Genomic DNA, 21,278 nt, shown 5'->3' with positions numbered 1-21,278 from the left:
TTTGAAATGGAATTTTGTGATACTTTCTCATTTGTATTTCTACGTATCTCTGTGAGAAAAAATTTAAAGGGAAGGGATTTTACCTTTTAACTCTGTGTTTGTATTTTCTGTGATGAAATCTTTCTACCTTTAATGTCATGTTCTCTAGCTTTGCCTTTTAAAAGCCAGTTCTGTTATTTATGCTAAGGCGTAGTGGACTGCTCTTGTGGGTGTCCAACCCGGAGTTGACTTTGAGTCCATTGCCTTTTGTTATTTTGCCTAAAATCTGTTCAGTTTCCCAGAACCTGTCCAGAAAATGAGACTTTAATAATGAATATATTAGATTTTGTTTCACTTATAAAGTTTGAACTTTCCATTTCTTATCACTTGGCCATTTTCCCTGAAATATTATTTGCTACCCGCATCACAGGTAACCCAAAGATGGAGAGTCTAAGTGCTGTGAAATTGCAGCATCACTTTGGAATCTTCTTTGTTACATTCCCCTGGATTCACAGATCTGACTCTGAAATTTTAATTAAATGAAAGCTTAGCCAACTCTCTCTCTCTCTGGACTGGAGGGCAGATGTTCTTTACCTAGAGTAAGGTCTTTGACTTCTCCTCTTCACCTTCTGCAGAAACTTAATGGAACCCAAATCAGTGTTCCTTCTCTAATGCCTCCTGATGGGCGTCAGATATCACAGATCAGGTTCTAGAATTGATTCTCAGTGTGTTAGCCCCTGAATCTGGATCCTTGGGATGGGAGACCAAATGCCTACAGCCCTTGGGCATTTCCCTATCTACTTGAAGTAGAATAGAATTACACTATGGCTCCAAAAGCTTCCATTCCAGGGGTTGGGTGGGGGGAGGATTCTGGTTGGTGGAGAAAAAGTTTAAAAGCCCCATTCATAGTCTGTTTTTTTTCATATAACTGACTTGTTTCTGAGTTCTGTTGAAATCTAAGCTAAGAAGAGAAACTCCTGCCCTGTCTGGAAAACTAAACAGTGGCCAGCTGGGCATTTTTGTCTTTATGTTCAGCTTTCATTTCCAGCTTAGATTTGAAACATGATGGCTGTGACATTCGAGGAAGTTTTGTAACAGCAGCTTCTCCTGGTACCCTTGTGTGCTCTGAGTTCCTTGTCTTAGGCATGCATCTGTCCTGTGGTTAAGGAGTTCACACTGACACAACCCTCTCTCAGATGCTGTTCCTGTGCCGTTGAGTTTTGTCAACTACACTTGGCCGGAGAGAGACACACTGCTGTCCACTTATCATCTGTCCAATAGAGTAGTCAGTTGTCAGGACAATGGCATAGAAAGTAGGTCATTGATAGCCATGTGGATTCTTTAAACAAACTGGACCAGAGAAAATTGCAGCATATGATTGCGGTAAGAAGAAGTTGAAGAAGAAGAAAGTTCTAGCACAGCCTTCGTCTTCCAAACTTGGCATTTCTATGTGAGAATCAGTTGCCACTGGAGTTGCTCATGATTGTATTGACTGTGCTGAGAAAACACATAGTTTGTGTTGAATAGTATGCATGTCAACACACGCACATGCACACACACACACGCGTGCACACACACATACATACACATATACGTGTGTATGCATGCACACATGCGCACACACAGGCACCCACACGTACACATGCACCTCCCTCTCCTGAGCCCTATCTGCATTCTTGATGGAGTACCTGAGGGCTAGGCAGGGACTTTACTCCTCCATAGTCTCAGTGCCAGACACAAGAAGCACCCAAGACACACATAGGGTCAAGTGCCCCTGAGTCTTGATAGTGGCCCTTATAGATGGGTTTGAGGATGTTTATCGACAAAGAACCTGAGTTTAGAGGGCTTGTGGCTCTGAAAGTTGGGTCATGCAACCAAAGCCAGATCAAACTGACTGCTGAAATCACACTCTTCCTAACAGCGCTCTGGCTCCCTGTCAAAAATGCAAGGGGCGGGGCTTTAAAAAGAGCATTTCTCAGATGAAATATATGCTTTTCAAAACAATAGCAGAAAGTCTTTTCGAGGGTAGATAGTTGAAAAAAAAAAAGAAATGATATGTAATTTAGTGTTCATTGAGAATAAGCAATTAATCCTGCCCTCTGGGGGGGGTGAGTTTAGTCTGGCTTATTTGCACATGAAAGCACACGACCAGCTTCCTCTCAATGAAAGTAAGACATCTGGTTGGAAAGTGAAAAATTTGGTCAATTACCTGAATCGTGTTTGGTCTACATGATAGAAAAGCCCCAGATGTCTTGAAATCACCAGATGTTTGGCCTTGTGCAGTTTCCACCAGCCCTGCTGACTGGCCCTCTCCTGGGAGAGTTGCTGCTTGACATCCCATAGGAGCAGCCATTGTTAGGAGCTGGTTATCATCTGTGAACCAGCGGTGTGCAAACAGGAGTCTAGACGGCTCACCCACGCCGGCCCCTGACAGTGTTCCCTGGGCTATGCAGAGTCAGTAAATGGGATTATAAAAGGAAACACAGTTATTTTAAAAGAATATCCTGTATTTTGAGATAAATCATCTTCCTGTCTTTTTTAGTGATCAAACAATCTGTCTAATAGTGAATCAGTGGTTTGTAAAATCAAGCCACTGGGACAAAGTTAAAAAGGGAGAAACCTAGGTCTGTCTGTAGTTTCTTTATGTAACTCTCACAGAACTGTAAACCAACAAATCAAAGTAGTGAAATCCTTTTTCCAAACCAAGTACTGCCTGGAGCAAAAATGGCAGCTAAAACCATTCTTTCCCGAGTCTGCCTTTTCCTAGGTGTGTTGTACGCTCACTGACCAAACTGTTTACGTAGCTCTAGAAAGCCGTAGTCATATGACCAGTCAGTGTTTTCTTGACAAAATAACAATTTTTCCTTTTGAAATCAGCATTTAGACCTTAAAATAGCTCCAAAGATAGCTAGCACTTTCTACATTCATTCTTAAAACATTTCATTTTTCGCTATGCATCTCTGTATCTGCTTTCATCAGTTGCTGGATGAAGGTTCTATAATGACAGTTAATGTAGTCATCAGTCTAATTACAGGGGAAGGCCAGTTTAGGCACCCTCTCCACTGTTGCTTAGAGTCTTCGCTGGGATCATCCTTGTAAATTCCTGGGAATTTCCCTAGTGCCGTGTTTCTTTCTAGTCCTTTGTTTGTTCCCTCAATCAAGATATCCTTTCCCTTGTTTTCCCTCTCTGTCCTTACCCCTTCTTGAATGACCTGCCAAGTACTGGGTGGAGCTTCTGAAGACTAGTTCAAGAGAGGGAAGAGCAATAATATGAGCAAAGGGATAAAGACCATTATGGGAATACCCACAGGAACAGCTGAATTGAGCTCATGAAAGCTCACTGACACTGGACTGATAATGGGGAACCTGCACAGGATCAAACTATGCCCATTGAATGTGGGGGACAATTGTGAGGTTTGGGCAGTCTTGGGGGGTCACTGGCAGTGGAACTCAGATTTATCCCTAGTGTTTGGACTGACCTCTTGGAACACATTCTCTTTGGAGTGATACCTTGCTCAGCATAGGGAGAGGGCCTTGGTCTTCCCTCCAAGTGAAGTGTTAGACTTTGTTGACTCCCCATGGGAAGCTTTACTCTTTCTGAGGAGGGGATGGGGGTGAAGGAAAGGGTGGGGCAGGAGGTGGGAGCAAGTGGGAATAGGCATGGCTATGTAAAATGAGAAAAGATTGTACTAAAAAAAAAAATTCTTAATGAGAAAAAAGTAAGTGTAACCAAGAAAAAATACCATTCTAAAGACATACCAAAGAAATATGACCACAGAAACATGAATTTCACTATGAATATTTTGACACCTTTCATGGTTTCTACAGCTTGTGCATATGACCTCAAAAGTATGCAGTTCATCATGCACCAACGTCATAGACCCTCAAACTGTTCAGACTCAGCCAGAATGAACTTTGTGACCTCCTTGTGGCAGGCGATGTAACATGCCGGGCACAGTGAGCTGTGATAACTGTGATACTGTCTCACACTTGCTGATTTTTTGTTGTGTGTGTACTATCAGCAAATGTGCTTCCTTGGCATGATCTTGCTGAATTACCATGATCACTCTGGGAGAAGAATAGCATTATGTTAGCATTCTTATAAGCATGGAGCTTTGCAAGGGAAAGAAATCCCTTGCCCAAGATCATAAACCTTGAGAATAATAAGGCCACAGACTGCACCCAAACACCTGGGTATTACCTAAGCTGAACTCCACAAGTTATTCTAACCTGCCTGCCTGGGACAATACAGGTTTAAGAGCTGTGCCCTCCAGTCGTTATCCTTGAAATTAGAAGAGTTAGGTGCAAGGAAGGTAGCCTTTGTGTATAAAGAACAGAATGATGTAATTCCAGACACCACGCTGAGGGTTCCAGAGGAAAGAGGGATTAATTAGGATCCACCTAGGGGAGGGTTTTAGGAGGTAGCCTTAGGCTAAGAGAGAACAAAATAGGTCATCAGCAATTATCTAGAGAATTAGGTCACTGTGAGTGTCAGAGCTGATGATTTCGAGCTAAAAAGACTCCAGCTATGCCCTGAATACTTCAGAACTGCCTCCCACACCTCTGGAACCTATTGAATTTTGCCAGCTATTCTAGACACCATGTGACTTATGGTCCTGGCTTAGGTGAGCTTCCTTCCTCATTTTGGGGAGTGACCAGAATGGCATATATAACAGTGGGTATAGCATTTTGAGGAAGCCTTGTGAGTCAGGAACCCTGTGTTTAGTCGAGACTCTGCTTCTATAACTGCTCAATGCCCAGAGAGCCAGTACCCTGTCTGGCTTCCTGGTCTTTAAGGGCCAGTCTAGGAAAGGAGAAGGTAGAGGGTTTCAGCATGTTAGAGTTTTGTGGCCCTTGTGATATTGTTCCTATCCATAGTTTATCAGAGGTGCCTTCCTTTTCTCTCCACTACAGTCCAGACTTAACCCCTTCTCCCAAATCACATGGTAAGGTTGGGAAAATCCTATGCTCTAGAGTCAAACGTTTGAATACTGACCCCAATTCAGTTCCAAATGAAATCCCTCACTCTTTACTCCCTAATTGTTTTGTGCTCTTGTTTCTAGTCTATAAAATAATAAACACGAATATCTATATACAGAGCCGAATTCTATTGCTTTTTAAAAGAATTTACCTGTCACTGGTTTGTTACTAGGATGGAAAGTTATACTGACAGAAATGTTCCAAGAACATTTACCAGAGGCTCATAGACTTGAGTCATTACCTGCTGAAATACAAATCATGCATACTGTTCTTTGGCTCACTAACCTATTGCAGTAACGACTTGCTAATTGGAATCTTTGAACCAGCTTATTCAGCTGAGAGGACTGAGATCTGTATTCTTCAAGACCATGGAATCAGTAGTCTCTTGCTACCAGAGCCTCCTTTGTGCATAGGGAGAGGGGGCAGCATGCCAGCTGCCATTTGCTGGGTATGTGCATTGCCCCTTGATCTTTTCCATCGTCCTAAGTCAGAGATGTTTGAGTGGAGCACTGGTGGGAGTATAGTAGGTTCTTTACCCTGGTAGCATCCTAGATTAAGAGTTAAACTTAATGCTTTTCTCTTTACTTTCTACCAATACTCAGCATATGTGGGCATGTATAACTGTGTAACTTCAATCTTTTTGTCCAAGTTGATTGATCCTTCTCTTCTGATCCCTTTTTTAAATAAAAAGTACTTAAAAATAAGTATATATATTATTAAGTGAACATTACTTTCAATCTATTTTAGATACTTAGAAATGAGGGAAAATAGAAACTAAGAAAAATAAAATAGTCTGTGAACTATTCTCTTTCTACTGGGAGAGATGGGTAGGACCTAACATAGGGAAGCAACATGTAAGAGTTATTCAAAAGTGAATTTAAAATATAGTGTATTCCCTGGCATTTTGCAATAGGGCCATTTTGTAGCATTACACACAACATAGGAGAGGAGGTGGTTAGACCAGTGCTATTGGATAATACTCTTGTATATTGTAAAGATTTGTCACTTGTATTGGTTTAATAAAACACTGATTGGCCAGTAACCAGGCAGGAAACATAACTGTAGTCACCTTCTGGAAAGAGGAAAAGCAGAGACACAGTCATCATCTAGAAGCAGAGGAAGCAAGATGAGAGTACCTTACTAAGGAAAGGAACCAAACCACATTGCTAAACATAGATAAGAATTGTGGGTTAATTTAAGTTGTAAGAGCTATTAATAATAAGCCTGAGCTAATAGACCAAACAGTTTATATTTAAAAAAAATAAAGAATAGGATGCATGGTGGTTTGAATAGGTATGGCTCCCATAGACTCATGTATTTGAATCTTTGGCCTATAGGGAGTGGCACTATAAGAAAGTAGGTGTGGCCTTGTTGGAGGAAGCAGATCACTTTGGAGGCAGACTTTGAAGTCCCATATATGTTGTTCAAGCTATGCCCAGAGCAGGACAGTTCACTTCCTGCTGTCCACAAATCAGAATGTAGAACCCAGCTACCTGTATAGCACCATGTCTGCCTGCATGCTGCCTTGCTTCCCATCGTGATGATAATGGACTAATCCTCTGAAACTGTAAACCACCCTCAATTAAATGTTCCTTTATAAGAGTTGTCATGGTAATTGTGTTTCTTCCCAGCAATAGAGACACTAAGACAAGGTGTGTTTATTTATTAATACCAAGTGTAGACCAGAATACAAAGTCAAAGACCCTAGTATTTACCAAACACTCCAAGCCACAGAGTACTTATAAGATGTATTAACTAACAGATATAATTCAGAAGTGGTATTAGAAAGGACTAGTACTTTCTACAAAGATCTCCTCTACTGTTGATCTAATTTCTTCTCTGGGACAGTGGATGACACACAGTAGATGTCTATTCACCATTTCTTTAATGAGTGACAGAGAATACCATACAGTTTGATGTGAAATTGGTAATGGAAATGAAATTTAATTTCATTTAATTATAATAACATGATTTCTCAGAGGCACATAAGAAACTGTCCTTAAACAAGTGGCAGAAAAATGCTAGATTTGGGTTTCTTAGGCGTTCTCTAGCTGGCTGAACCATTCTGGACAAATGTAGCTCCAATTCAGGAGCTAGAACTACTGGAGTCTTTTTGGGCACCTTTTTAAAAATTGTACCAGATCTAGAAAATCCCCAGAGCTGACCTATCAATGTGATCTGAGTCAGGCTAGACCGTGACATTCTCTGGAGCCATCCAAGCATGCTCCCATGTCTGTGTGAGACGCTGAACTTAACAACTGTCACTGAATACTTTTTTCATATCCCTGACATAGTGTTTGAGAATTGTATGTTCTCAGTTTCGTTCCCCACCTTTAAAAAAGATTGAAAGTGGTAGATTGCTGGAAAGAATTCCAGGACTCTCTACATTGGCAGGGCAAAATGTCCTTTAGCACAGTCTTGGATACAATCTGGTTGACCTGTTAGCTTTGCCCAGCCGAGCTGGTACTAGCATTCCATAGCCAAGCACAAGGAAGCAGGGTCGCATGCCACCCACGCCCAAACCTCTCTGACATTTCCGTGGGCCTGGAGCCAACCACCCCCCCACATGTGTTTCATCTCCCTCTCAGAATACAAAGGAACACTGAACCTTCCAGTTAATTCAACACCCTCCCCCCTTCCTGGAGAGGGTAACAGTTCTGTTGACCATTATAATGCATCTTCTGTCTCCCAGCAATCCACATAGTCATTAATTTCTGCTGCTGACATCAGGAAAGAGGATTATGTGTGTGTCTGAAACTGTTCCCAGAGTGCTCATTAGTCATAGATAATTGAAAAACGGGTAGGGGAAGGTTTGGTGTAATAAGAGCCCCTGCCTGTGAAGAGGAACTGCAGCCACCCGATAATTGTAGACTCCAGTTTGACCACTCAGGCCACATCTGTCCATTCAGATGGGAATTCATGGAGCCCAAGTGTCCTCAGGACCACCTGACATCTCAAGGTGAAGCCTGTCTACACAGCCAGATCAGAGCATAGGTAAATCGCCCTTGGGTTTCTTTCCTGGCTTCAGCTTGCAGAACAGAACAAGGAAAAGATGAAGGGAATCTGACTTCATTTTGTTTTTATTGAAACTTAAGCTAATTTGGCTTTATTTAAGCCAACAAATAAGGTTGAGGTCTGGAAGCCACACAAATAGCTCAGGGGAATACCTCCCGACATAGCCTCATCTGTGCGGTAACAATAGTCAGTGTTTTTCTAGAAAATCTCTGGAAGTATATGTGCTTAAATGTTTGTAGTCTTTAAAGGGGACACAAATGTGCCCATCAGATGAGCACTATTCTACACCCTGGCTTGACCCTTAGTTTGTCTTGCACTTCCTCCTAGACTCATACCTTAATTCTACCTCCTGGATTTTAATGACTATGTAGGATTCTGCTGTTTTTGTTTGTTTTCTTTCTTAAATATCAGACCAGAAGAGAAACACCTTTAAAACTATGATACAAGAAATGTTTGCTTTAAGAAGCACCAAAGAAACCACAGGTTAATAAAAAACACATATTAACCCCCACCCCCACTGGAAACATTTCCTGTGTTTTACCTCCCAGGAATGTAGTTTTATAAACTCCATCCACCACCATTATTGCTTTGTCAGTGAAGTCATATTCTGCATAATATCTTGCAGCCTACATTTTTTCACTTGTTTGGGTGTTTGAAAGATAAAATGTTTCCCTGCTAGCCTTTCTTCACATAGTAGGTTTATCTTTTTAACAACGGAATCTGAGTGTCGAGTGGGTAGTACTCACTAGTTTGCTGTCTGTAGCCTTGTGCTGCCCTCTCATAGGCTTCTCTTAGTCCCCACCCCTCCTCAGTGCCCCCATCGCTAATAAACTGGAAACTCCAACTCCTGGCCCCTCTGGGCTCCCTACAGTGAACCTCCATTTGTTTTGATGGAACCACTTTCTGGAATATTCTAATTCTAGTATGATAACATCTATTTTTCACCTTTGGAGGTCATTCTAACCCTCATCCAGATGCTATCTCTACCTTGAATATTTCATTCGTTCTCTGAGGTCAATGTAAGGAGCCCTCCTCGGTTCTTTAGGTGAAACACGTACGTTCTACCTTTCTCCTTTCTTCTGCACAGTTAATATCTTAGTTTTCGATCATCTTAGTTCCAGACTTTATGTGAATCTTTTGAAGTCCTACAGGCCTCTTTAGCTTCCTTACCAACACCTAGACCTTGGCCCAAGGCAGGTGAGAACTGGTGCAGACCATCTTCTATGCGTTGTTTCTAAAAGGCTTGTGAAACACGTGAGTGAGCGGTTTGATGAAGCATAGGAGAAACCGCAGAGCCTGAGTCAGTGACGTCTTGATTAGCTCTGGGGAGAGCAATGCTGTGGGCTATTAAATTTCATGGTGAACAAAAACATTGGTGGAAGTTATCAGATGGCATCTAACAGTCCTAGACCCTCTGAGATGCTCTGGCTGAGAAAATGATGATGTGGGAGATTTCTTTTCACACAATATTTATTTCCACCTTCCTATCATCTTATGCTGCGTCCTTCTGGTTTGGATAAACAAAGTTCCTTCATGGTTGGGGTCAGACAGACGATGCCTGAAAGATCTGATTCCAATTTAAGAAGGGATATTCATCATGGTGAACACTAACTTTTATTCCTAGATCACCGTCCTGGGCTGAGTTCTTTAGGAACTGAGCTGAGACTGACGTGGAATGAGTTGTAGACTGAGCATGGTTATCTGTGGAAGGGGGAGTGTATCACCTCTGAGTGGTGATACAGTTCGAAATCTCATTGGCCAGCCAAGTAGAGCGTTGTAGGGTGAAGAGCAGCCTTCCCTACTTCTTCACTGAGTCACAGGACAAAGGTCCAAAAGAAAGATCTGCAGCTGAGGATCCCTGGGGGATTTGGGGCTGGCAGCTGGCCACTGTCTGTACCCTCAGTCTCTTTTAGGTAGTCAACTTTTCCATTCTAGATAAGGAAATTCTGGCTGTGGCATCGTCTCTCCCTCTGTAGTCCCTACATTAAAATCACCACCATGAACAGTTACTTCTTGCTCCATAAAATCGTCATGCATTTTCTGTTTCTGTATTCCAATTACTCTCTGCCTTAATGACTTCTCTCTTAGGTTCACTGCTGTTTTCTAGTATCAAGCATATCCTCTCCTAAAATGTTGCTAGATTGAGCATCTAAAAACACGGATCCAGGCGCCACCCTCTTGCGTCACCTCTTCAGTGGGATCTGGTGGTGTCAGCGCTGAGGCCCAAGCCCTGCAGCATTATTGCAAGGCTTGCTTCTCTAACCATTCCTGTCTGTCACCTGCTACTCCTAACCAAACCTGTGCTCTACTCCCTTTACCCAGCTCTGAGCCAATCACCCATGATACTTCCCCTCTTCTCTCCTGGCTTTTGTTCAAGATGATCTGTTGAGAGGTCTCCCTGCCCTGTGTACCCTGACACCAGGTCTGCTGAGAGCCTAGGACTCTGCTCCCAGTGCTCTGAAGCCTCCTTTCATAGGCCAGATTCATTCATTGACTAACTAAGCTGTTTCTAAATCTTCCCAGAGAAAAGAGATCTTCCCTGCTAATTCCAACTCCTTTATACAACTGTTCATGGAAATTTCTCCTTCGCAGTTGTAGATCTTACAGATGAATCTCTATAGTTTCTATTTTTACTTTCTTCTAGAAATTAAGCCTTAAAATAACTCTGTAGGCAAGACTTCTAAATGGTGGTCATTTTAAAATGTACAACAATGCTCATTTTAGAAATAATACTCTTCATCCCTTCATTTATTCAAAGCATAGTTGAGAAAAGTTTGTGCTTTGATGTCATAGACTTGATGTCAGAGGAGAACCTAAAGCCTACCTCCAGCTTTTCAGCTCCTTGGCTGCAGGAGACTTGCTGTTCTAAAAGTTTCAATTGCCTGACATCTACCTGTGAGATGGGGACAAAAATGGATCCTATTGCTGCCCTCTTAGATGTTGTTAGCAAAATGAAGGGAGAAATTGCATGCTATGTTCTTAGCACAGATAGAGATAGAAGAGTTGACTCAGGGAGGAATATCTGTCATATGTTGCAGAACATATGTGGTGACATAACTAAAAGATTGTCCAGAATCCGGAATCCAGCTTTTCCAGAGTTCTTATGTCCTGGAATTCAGCACAGACCACTGCTTAACCTTCTTCTACACCTATGTTTATGCATCTGAACCGTGTTCGCTAGACCAGCACAATTCACTAGACATAGTGTATGAGGAACACAGCGAACTTTAAACTTCTAGTCCTCATGATAAAGCAAGAAAAAAAGTAGATGAATTAATTCTGATGTATTATTTAACTTAGTAGATAAAAAATATCATTTCAACATAAAATTGGTGTAATGGTTCTTTTTACTGTTCTTAAGAATAAATCCAGCTCCCCTTTCCCTCCTGAGGCAACACCTGAGCAACACCTGAGGCAGGTGGGAGAGCTGACCCTGAGGTCAGAAGGCCACAAGAGCTGTCCCTGCCCACCACCAACCACAGCCCTCGGGAGAACAGACCCTGTACCTCACGTAGACATCATAATAGAGCCAATCTCATTGGCAGAGGTGTTGGTGAGCCGGCCCCGAAGTTGTGAGCATGGGAGCTGTCATGTCGTGGCATGGAAGAGACAGAGGAGAGCCTCCCCTACCCCTGCCCATCAATGGCTGAGGCAGGTTAGAGAGCTGGCTCTGAGGTCATAGAAGAAGGATTCATCCAGTCTGGAAAAGTGAATGTAAAAAAATCTCACTATTAATTTTTTATCAGTCTTGGGATCTGGTTCAGTGATAATAAACTTGCCTATTGTAGATAGGATTCTGATATAATTCTGATATATATATATTTTATATATAAATATATATATATGATTCTGATATAATTCTGAGATATATATATATATATATATATATAGTTAGCAGTTTCTCTTTTTTTCTCCTTTTCATTTATTCTTTGTGTCTTTCACATCATGCATCTCCATCCCGTTCATTTCCCTGTCCCATCATATCCACCCTCTGCCCTTGTAACCTCCCCAACCCCAATAAAAAAAAATAAACTTTAAGAGAAAAAAAAGAGAGAGAGAGAAATAATCAGTCTCGTTGTGGGAGTTGTAGTGTGGCACAGTGAGTCATATAATAGACGCTTTTACCCATATATCTTTTCTTGCAAGTGTTCATTGGAGAGAGTCACTGGTCTGGTTTGAGGCTTCTGGTTTCTGCTACACTGTCGATGCTGGGCCCTCATTGGTTATCCTGTGATGCCCTGTGATGTGGGGATCCTGTAGTTCTGGGTCTGCAGAATTGGTCTCTTCGTGGGCTCCAGCAGTTCACAGATGGGGCGGATGTTGGGCTGAACCAACACCTAATTCTTGTTCTAGGCCTGAGCAGTTGCAGGGTTGGTCAGCCCGCCAGCTCTCCCTTGTCCTCACCACCAGGGTGCGCTCTCCTGCATTGCCCTTGGGAGTCCACCCCTTTAAGCAATGAATAAATCTTTGGTGTATGCTCCATGTCCTCACCAAACATAATTCAGATACTAGATTTTCACTGGAAATGCTTTCCTTTCTCAAATGAACGCTGGAAAAGTAAATTTGTATACTCATATTATTCCAAACATACTTTGTTTTTCAGAACACAAATTCAAGGTGTTTTAAACTTTAAATGTAAATGAGTTAAAATCAGTATTAAATGAAGGAGATCTAAAACCCACCACAGTGATATCAGTCTTTTAGGCTAACCTGTTTTCAGAGTTAGTTATAGAGAGAAGTTTATTATTTAAGATAGATGTAAGCATGGACTGGGGAGGTGTTTTATTTCCATTTAGAGGATCTTTAGAGCCATTTACCATCTTCACGTGTGTGTGTGTGTCTGTGTGTGTGTCTGTCTGTCTCTGTGTATGTCTGTATGCCTTCGTGTGTGTATGTGTATTTGTGATTGTGTGTGTGTGTGTGTGTGTACACACACGTGCTGAAAACGTAAGACACCTCTGCCTAACCCTGAAGCTCCCTAAACAATTACAAATGATGCTTTCATGCTCAAGAAGCTCACAACACACATTTAGAATCCCAGAATCCTGGGACTCAATTGAGATTACAGACTACATATGGTCTCAGTCTTACACAGATCTTGCAAGGCAGAAATACTTACAGAATGCTTTTCAGAGTGGAAGGGGTCCAGCCTCTGTTAAATACCTCACAACAGATAGATCATTTCATTGTCCTCTGCCTCACATGGTTTTCTGAGTCCTTATCTCATCTTCCTAACTAGGTCGAAAACAAGAACTGCCTTTTACAGCCCAGCAGTGCCCACACAAAGCTAGAGAATCAATAAATTATTAACTAAAGGCCTCCCTGATGGCAGGACTTCAAGGTCACTTGAAATATCAGGGTCAGTGCATTGCAACATTCTGAAGAATTGTTTCTGTGGAAGCAGTCGCCTTACAGAATCCCCTAAGGTTTCAACGGGCCTGTCTCCTCCAGCTAGAGTACAAAATTGAAGAGATTCTTTCTTAGAACAAAATATTTCTCTTCATTACCCTACAATAGGGAGCAAGGGCCGAAGCCACTTTTCTGTTTCTTTTGGAGCGTGTGTCCGCGTGCCTATCAAAGACATATACCAAGGTCACAAAGTGAGAAAAGGGCTGTTTTCTGGGTGCATGGTTTCTGTCTCTGTGCATTTGAGGAAATGCAGGCAAGGAGGAGGGAGCAAAAAGGCTCTCTTAAGAAAACCCTCTGTTCACGTCCGAGTTTTCCAAACTGATGGGTGTTTGTTTTCTCTCATGTCTACCCAGGAAATCTTGTGCTGCCCCCTGGAACTTGTCTTGGAAGTGGGCTCACGCCAGAGGCAGCCGAAGAGCTGGGTCTTCCCTCGGGGATTGCTGTGGCGGCCTCACTCATTGACGCCCACGCAGGAGGACTAGGTAATCTTCTTTCCCGGCACCCGGTTCTGTGGGTTCTCTGGGTAAAAGAAATATCACCAAGAGCCCAGAATACATCTTTTCTCTTTGCTCAGCAAAGGTCAAGGGCTGATGATTTAAGGTGAAATAATAAAAGGCCTTTATACACCTAAGCATTTGAATAGAATTAGAAAACTTATAATAAAAAATAAAAGTTATAAACTATTAATTCCTTAATACATAGTAATATAACATTTATCTAGATAGTTCTCTAGCGTCATGAAAATTTGGACAACATATGTTTACTTCCGTCTACAGTGTGTGATGGTGGAGTGCTTTCATGTATTCTTTCTTTGCTAATGGTAGCGCAGAATCGTTATAAGGATGATATATTTGTTTAATAAAATATTTGGCTTTTTTCCTAAACCCAATTACTTGATTGAAGACTCGATTTAATTTCCTATATAACTTTCAAGTCTTCAGTTCATGCATTTATTTATTCGTTTTTCAAAAATCCATTGGCTCCTCACCACACACTCTGGCATGGGGCTAAGGGATGGTGGATGTGAAACAAAGCCTGGGACTGGTGTGAAGCACTTGGCCAGCTTGCACAAGGCATGTGATTCAGTCCTCAGCACCTCAAAGCTATGTGAGTGTGATGAAGTAAAATAAAACAAAACCAAGTTCTCCTTCCAAATTTTAATAGAAAAATATACAACAAAGCAGAGAACTCTAGTTAAATGTGGTGGTTCTGACCTCGTCTTCAGCTCAACTGTAGTTTCCTTCTGTTTCCTCTTTTTGACTACTATGATTTTCAGTCTCTCAATTTTACTACTTTCCTGTGTATTCCCCCTATCCTTTCAGTAAACAGCATTTGTTTCAAATGATGGCTTGTAATTTGTAAGGCAAACGTTCCAAGCCATGCCATTGGATTTTCAGAACAGAATAGTATGAAGTAGGACTGAACAGGGCAGAACACAGCAGACGGTGTGTCTTACACAGCACGGGTAGGTAAGTACTGTGTTGTTAGCCTGTCTCCATGTGTGAGTATATGTATGTGTATACCAGGCCATGGCTAAAATGAATCTCTTATAATGGATTAAGGTCACAAAACTTTAGTCAAGTGTGGTGACACACATGTGTGATTTTTGCTGCTTGAGAAGTAAGGCAAGAGTTTAGCCATTCTGGTGGCATAGTAAGACTACAATTCGTAATTGCCGATTCACATTTTGCTGTTCACATGAATAACCCTTTCATGGGGTTCCTAACCATTGGAAAGCACAGATATTTATAATTCCTAACAGTAGCAAAGTTACATTATAAAGTAGCAATGAAAATATTTTTATGACTGGGGTCACCACAATGTGAAGAACTGTATTAAAGGGTCACGGCATTAGGAAGGTTGAGAGCCACTCACTGTCTTCAAGTCAAGAGCTGTCTCTTCAAGGACTCACCATAGATTGTGCTTCCAGATCTCATTCCATCTCTGTCTTGGCACATGTGTTATCTGCCCAGAAATGGCTATGAGAATCTCAATCTACTTTGTGCTGCTGTAACAGCATCCCTGAGGCCACAGATACCAAGAGTATAGATTTATTACAGCTCTGTAGCCTGGACTCTCAGAAGACTCACATCTAGTAGCCTGTCTGTGTTAGAAGGCGGAATGACAAGGGAGCCTGTTTGCACGTGAAAGAGAAAGGAAGTTGCTTTCACTGGGAACCCTCTCCGTTAATACGTAACCCATCCCTACCATGTGGAATACCTCTTACAGCTCCCACTGCTCAACATTGTCACCAAGGGGGAGGCTAACCCTTGGTGACAATGGTTAGGTAACTCTTTCCAATTTGAAGGTCAAAAAAAAAGGTTTCTCCTTTACAGCCTGTTCAGTGGAAAGGTTAGATTGAGAAATTCTGTAAATTGCGCTCCTTTTGTTGTATTTATTTGTTTGAGGAGATGATCCCATTATGTTGTAACTTTATGATTGATCTGATTGTCTTTTCTACCAGACTAGAAATTTCTTGCGAACAAGGCCACCGTATCATTCATCTCATGCTCCTAGTGGTGAACATTGCTTTGTGTTTTATAGGTAGCTGATAAATGTGTTGCGTAAGGTCACATTGAACTTTAGAGTGAAGGTTGATCTGTTTCCTGATGTGTGGGGTTGGGTGACACTCATCACCAGCCTGAGAGCCCCTTCCCGGCTCATCTTTCTCTTCTCAGGCTCTGGCCCAGAGAAAGAATAAACAGGACTGCTCGTGGGAGAGCAGGGTGATATGTGGTGTGGCTGCGACCGCAGGCAAGGCTGTTTCTCGCCAGCATTTCCCAGTGCGAGCAGTGCTTCTGGGTAGAGTGTCAGGCTTTGAAGTAGAAGCCACAGAGCTGGAGGTGTAGACAGACATGGTGTGTTCTTGTCTCATAGCTGTCCTGACAGTGCAGATCGTGGAGCCGCTCAGGGAGACTTTCCTCATTTTTCTTTTGCAGTTCTCCCTGGGGTGACAGTCTCAACCCTTTGCCTCACCCAGGTGGCAAACACTTGGCTGGGGCCACTGTGTGCTCCAGGGAAGAGGGCCTCGTCTTGGGGAACTGCAGGCACTGCGGTTTCCTTGTCAGCTTCCCTGGCCTCCCTAAGAACGTGTCAAAACACACCTTCTCATTTCTGCCCAGGACATTTTGTACTGTCCACGAGGGGTAAACTCCAAGATGACCTCCGTTTGGTGTCTAAATACAGAGCTCACTGACAGAAATTTCACTCCTAGGAGCTTTGGCTTGTGTCTTTTGTGCCCAGGCTCTTTCACATTAATGAGTTCCCACCTATTAAACGTAAATTTGTAAAGTGGAAAGATGGAATAAATTCCTGGATTCTTAAAGAGCAGAACCCAGGTGCCTCTGCTGGCGGGAGAAGGCAGGGGAAGGGATTCTCACTGCTGTGGAGTAGGAAGACTTGCTGATAATTCAGATCAAATTTTGTTCTTCTAACTTCCGACCCTGCCTCTTTTCCTCAGCAGTTTACAGCCAGCTCAGGATTAGGGTATCTGGGAAAGTAAAGAGGCCTGGAAGCAAACATTCTGCTCATTTTCCACCTTGTCTGTATCATGTTGGGATTCAGTGGAAAACAGAGGTCAGAGAGACCTGAAAGACCATCTGACCACAGATGGACTAAAGATGAATATCAAGTGTGCGCGCCCTGTCTGTGCTAGGTCTGGACACTGGAGACTGTCAGCAGTGAACAAAACTGACAAGGACTGTTCCTTCTGGGGAGCTTTGTATTGTTCTCCCTGCTCTGTGTTTATGTAACCTCCTAGTATTGGTTTGAGCCCGCAGATCTAACCCGACTAAATCCTTGTTCTGCCTACAGGCAGGTTACCTCTTCAACTTTTGTTTTCTCTTTTATGGGAAGAGCTACCAATGGCCCTTTGTGGTTTTCCTGTGAAAACTGGTGATATCTACATCACACATGTGCACAGACACAGACATACGCATACACATGCTCACACAGACAGATATACAGATGCAGACACATACACATATTCTCTCTCTCTCTTTCCCTCTCTCTCTCTCTCTCTCTCTCTCTCTCTCTCTCTCTCTCTCTCTCTCTCATATGCAGTATTTCTCTTCTTTTCCCTATGCACAGAGAAGAAAGAAACCAAGTCCCTGACCCCTCTGTCTCTCCAGAAGTTGCCCTGATTGTCCTCCTCATGCCCTTTAAAAGAATATGGGATTCAGTACTCTAAGAAGTTACAAGGATTTAAGTCAGAAACAGCTTTCAGAATGTTCCCCTGGTGCTGAGCGACCCCAAATGTCACGATAAGAGCCTAACTTTGGAGTGGGAGAGGTATGCCAGCCATCCTGTTCTCTCACAACACTGCCCTGACAACCATGGGCATGTCATATGCTGACTTGACACCATCAGCCTTGCACCCCACATTCGGAGAAGTGGTGGGGGTCACCTCTCAGCAGAAGTACCCCATGGACTCTTGTTCCCAAGGAGAGCCTGGGATGGAAAGATAGGGATCAAAGAGCAACACAGCTCAACTCATGGGTTTTCCAGCTCTGGAAACAGGAGGAAGGACTTTGTGGGAATGAAAACTCAAAGATAAAAGAACATTTTGTTCTTAAGGGACTGGTTAGTGAGTTCTCCAGCAGACAGCCAGCAGATAGGAGTAGTTTTGTTTGCACTTTGTGGGGGTGGTTCTGGCCAGGGCTCCTGCTGCTGGTATTTTTCTAGCTTGTAAAAATAGCATTAACTTTGTTCCAGGTCTGTTCTTGGCTCCAGCGCCCCAACTGTCCTGAAAGGAAATAACAACCTCATTTCTCTCCCAGGCCACCTTCTTCTAGTGGCTCTTTTATATCAGACAAACTTCTGACTGCCCATCAAAGCTTGAAGATGCTGCTGTCTTTTTTGGGAAGCCTTCCTTGACTCCCAAGCTAAATGAATCCTTCCTTGTCTGTGTGCTTGCTGTATCTTATGTTTGCTGCTTTGTATGTTAACGTCATCTCATTTGCTCTTGTGTAGGTTCTTGTGGCATACTATCATTTCATCCATAGTGGCTAGTATCACAGTGAGTAACTGAATGAAAGAATGACATTGAGTCCCTAGTGGATGCTTTCAGCTGGGAGGCAGATGCCTTTGAACTGTACCTGGCTCGGTTCTTCAGTAGAAAGCATTAAGTCCAAGCAATTCCTCAACTGATCTGAGATGTCTGGAAATCTCCACAAATTTCTATTTATGCTCCTATTAGCCTGATTTGTTAAAAATCAAACCTTTGCTGCTAGGTTGAACACAACTTTTTAATTACTGACATTGGATTCTCTATCAGATGTTGCATTGTCTTAAATTGCTCATCTGAGTTGCAGTGTTGGAAAATATAAGGATTTCCTCCATTCCTCCCTTTTTTCCTTCCCTCCACTTCCCTCTACCGCCTTTCCTTCTTTCTTTTGACTTTTTGTTTGTTTAATGGCAAAACAATTAGTTTAGCCAGTCTTAGAAAAAAAACTTCTGGTCCTTGCCTTGCTAGAACAACAGTTTCTTCCAGTGAGCAACAAACCATGTCAGTCTCTTTCTTTCCTTTTTCTTTTTTTCCTTTCTTTTTGTTTGTTTTGTTTTGAGACAAGGTTTCTCTAATAGTCCTGGCTGTCCTGGAACCCACTTCGTGGACCAGGCTGACCTCGAACTCCAAGATCTGCCTGCCTCTGCCTCCCAAGTGCTGGAAATAAAGATGTGTGCCACCACCACCTAGCCCATGCCAGTTTATTGTCGTTTTCTCTTCTGGAAGAGAGGGCAGGCAAGCAGCAGAATCCAGTAATGTGATTTGAGGAGTGTTTATTTATAGTTAATATGCACAGATGTGCATACGTGTGGGTATGATGCGTGGCATGTTTGATGACAGACATTGTTCCAAGCAACGATCTCTTCTCTTTCTAAACTTGAGACAGAAGCACATTTCTCCTCTATGTAGATCACACCTAACAGCAACTGTGTAGTTTAATGGGACAGATATGTGAAGCCTTATTTGACTATGGGGGCACCTGCAACTCAGAGGTGAATTATGGACCCAAGAATCTATTCTTCTACCTGTTGTCTCACACTTAGGAAGAAGCTCTTTTGTAGATGGAGCAGCAGGTTGTGTTCCCGCCCGGATCCTGGCTAGCTTACCACCGAAATAATTACACGGAAAATGTGTTCATTTAAACACTGCCTGGCCCATTGTCTCCAGCCTCTTATTGGCTAACTCTCACATATTAATTAACCCATTTCTAATAATGTGTGTAGCAACACGAGGTTGTAGCTTACCGGGAAGATTCTAACCCATGTCCATCTTGGAGAGGAGAGCTATAGCATCTACGTGCCTCTGCTTTCTTCCTCCCAGAATTCTGTTCTGTCTTCCCCGCCTACCTATGTTCTGACCTATCAGGCCAAGTAGTTTTCTTTATTAATTATCCAATGAAAGCAACATATAGATAGAAGACTCTCCTGCATCACTCTTTGCATGGTGCTTTTCTGTTACATTTGTCAAATGGGACAACGGTGGCTCATATGACTGCCTAACTTTGTTAAAACCTACATGGCAAGGTGGAGGTTTGTGAGTAATCCTGACTGGTCAGAGTCCATGACTCACACTTATCGCTGTGGAATGTGGAATGATGGACCTATTAATATATGATTGGTCTATTTTTGAATTTGTCCCCGAGAATATCTAAATAAATAACAAACCTTGAGGAAAGACTTTCAGCAAGTGTATACTGACAAGTAGCTTTCCTGGCTGATAAGGATGGGAGGTGAATGCAAGAAAGCAGCGGAGTTTTGGAAAATTGCAGCCTAGTAAACAGGCAAGTACAGTAATTACCGTTATTTGCGCTAAGCATGGAAGGCTTTGGTAAAACATAAAATAGCCTCAAAATGGAGACAGGAAATGACAGAAGGGTCCCTGGGTAAGAGATGCCTGGAACTGTGCTCACAGCAGGCCGTACCATTATTATTTCTTGGAAAGTAGAATGTGTTTGTTCAGTCACTTTTAAACTTTAACTAAGTATTATCTCTAATAATACATTGATAATATCAGCATCTTTAGTAAGAATCACAGTTCTTAGTACTGCATGGCCATATCCTGCCTGCCTTCCGTGGCCCCGGTGCTCCGCCTGGTGCTCCCCCTACTTTATCTTTACCCTTTTCAACCGTCCTAGTAGATAAAGGTTAGTTCCCGTGTTGTGAGGCACAAAGTGACATTTCCAGAATTTCATTAACTAGTGTCTTAGCTCGCTTTACCCTTGAGATTGAGACTGTAGTTCGTATTATTTTCTTTAGACTGGTGGCTCTCAAGCAGGGGTGACTTTAGACACCTGCATTCCACCTAGCACAGAGTTATCACATCTGAGGAGGGGGAAGCATCACTGGCGTGTGACAAAATGAAGCCAGAGGTGTTGCTAGCTACCCTGCGTGCTCAGGCCAATCCCTGCCACAAAGAAGCCTTGTCTAACCATGGACTGACCTCCCCAGCACGGTGGCTGAGAAGCCTTGCTCTACTCCAAACACCTACAATGATAATAGATCCCATGATCAATTCAGCTTATTTCTGAAGAAGCAAGAACTCAGCCGAAGCAATGGTTTTGCTAATGTGGTACTTCTTAAAAGTACTATTCTGAAACATAAACTCCTCAATAAAAGTAAATGTAAGTGAAGTTGAGGAGTCAGCATGGATCCTTCTCCCCCACCTAGACATTCCTAGTCAGGCATCAGATACAGTCAAATTACAGTGCTACCTCTGCTATAACTTCCCCAAATCCCACTCTCCACCGAGTACTAGTTGCCCTCTTGATGTTTCTCCTGTATATGTGCTACCTATTTCTGCTTACCTTTGCATGCCTGCCATCCAACACGGATCCTACGACATGACAGCTATACAAGGGTTCTGTGAACTCATAAGTAAGGATCACTAAATC

General features: G+C 42.6%; 1 protein-coding gene and 1 long non-coding RNA gene across 8 annotated transcripts in view; one reads left to right on the top strand and one right to left on the bottom strand.

Moving 5' to 3' along the window:
- Nucleotides 1-13,214, bottom strand: part of LOC146895097 (uncharacterized) — a 35,501-nt gene extending 22,287 nt beyond the window's left edge. For 2 of the 3 annotated variants that reach the window (XR_015000850.2, XR_015000848.2), the window contains exons 1-2: nt 13,094-13,206; nt 11,481-11,674 (exon numbers count right to left, since the gene is read on the bottom strand). This is a non-coding gene — a long non-coding RNA (uncharacterized LOC146895097). Of the gene's footprint in view, nt 1-11,480; nt 11,675-12,099; nt 12,524-13,093 lie in introns of all 3 variants that reach the window. The other variant, XR_015000849.2, reaches the window with a different exon arrangement.
- Nucleotides 1-21,278, top strand: part of Fggy (FGGY carbohydrate kinase domain containing) — a 384,056-nt gene that overhangs the window by 170,681 nt on the left and 192,097 nt on the right. For all 5 annotated transcript variants that reach the window (XM_048453091.3, XM_087904859.1, XM_087904858.1 and 2 more), the window contains exon 7: nt 13,737-13,865. In XM_048453091.3, coding sequence (XP_048309048.2) covers nt 13,737-13,865 — 129 coding nt within the window. The remainder of the gene's footprint in view (nt 1-13,736; nt 13,866-21,278) is intronic.

This window comes from Myodes glareolus, chromosome 3, assembly GCF_982192425.1.
Source record: "Myodes glareolus chromosome 3, mMyoGla1.1, whole genome shotgun sequence".
Classification (NCBI taxonomy): Eukaryota; Metazoa; Chordata; class Mammalia; order Rodentia; family Cricetidae; genus Myodes; species Myodes glareolus.
The sequence above is the reverse complement of the archived record's forward strand: the minus strand, read 5'-3'. Positions and strand labels throughout refer to the sequence as shown.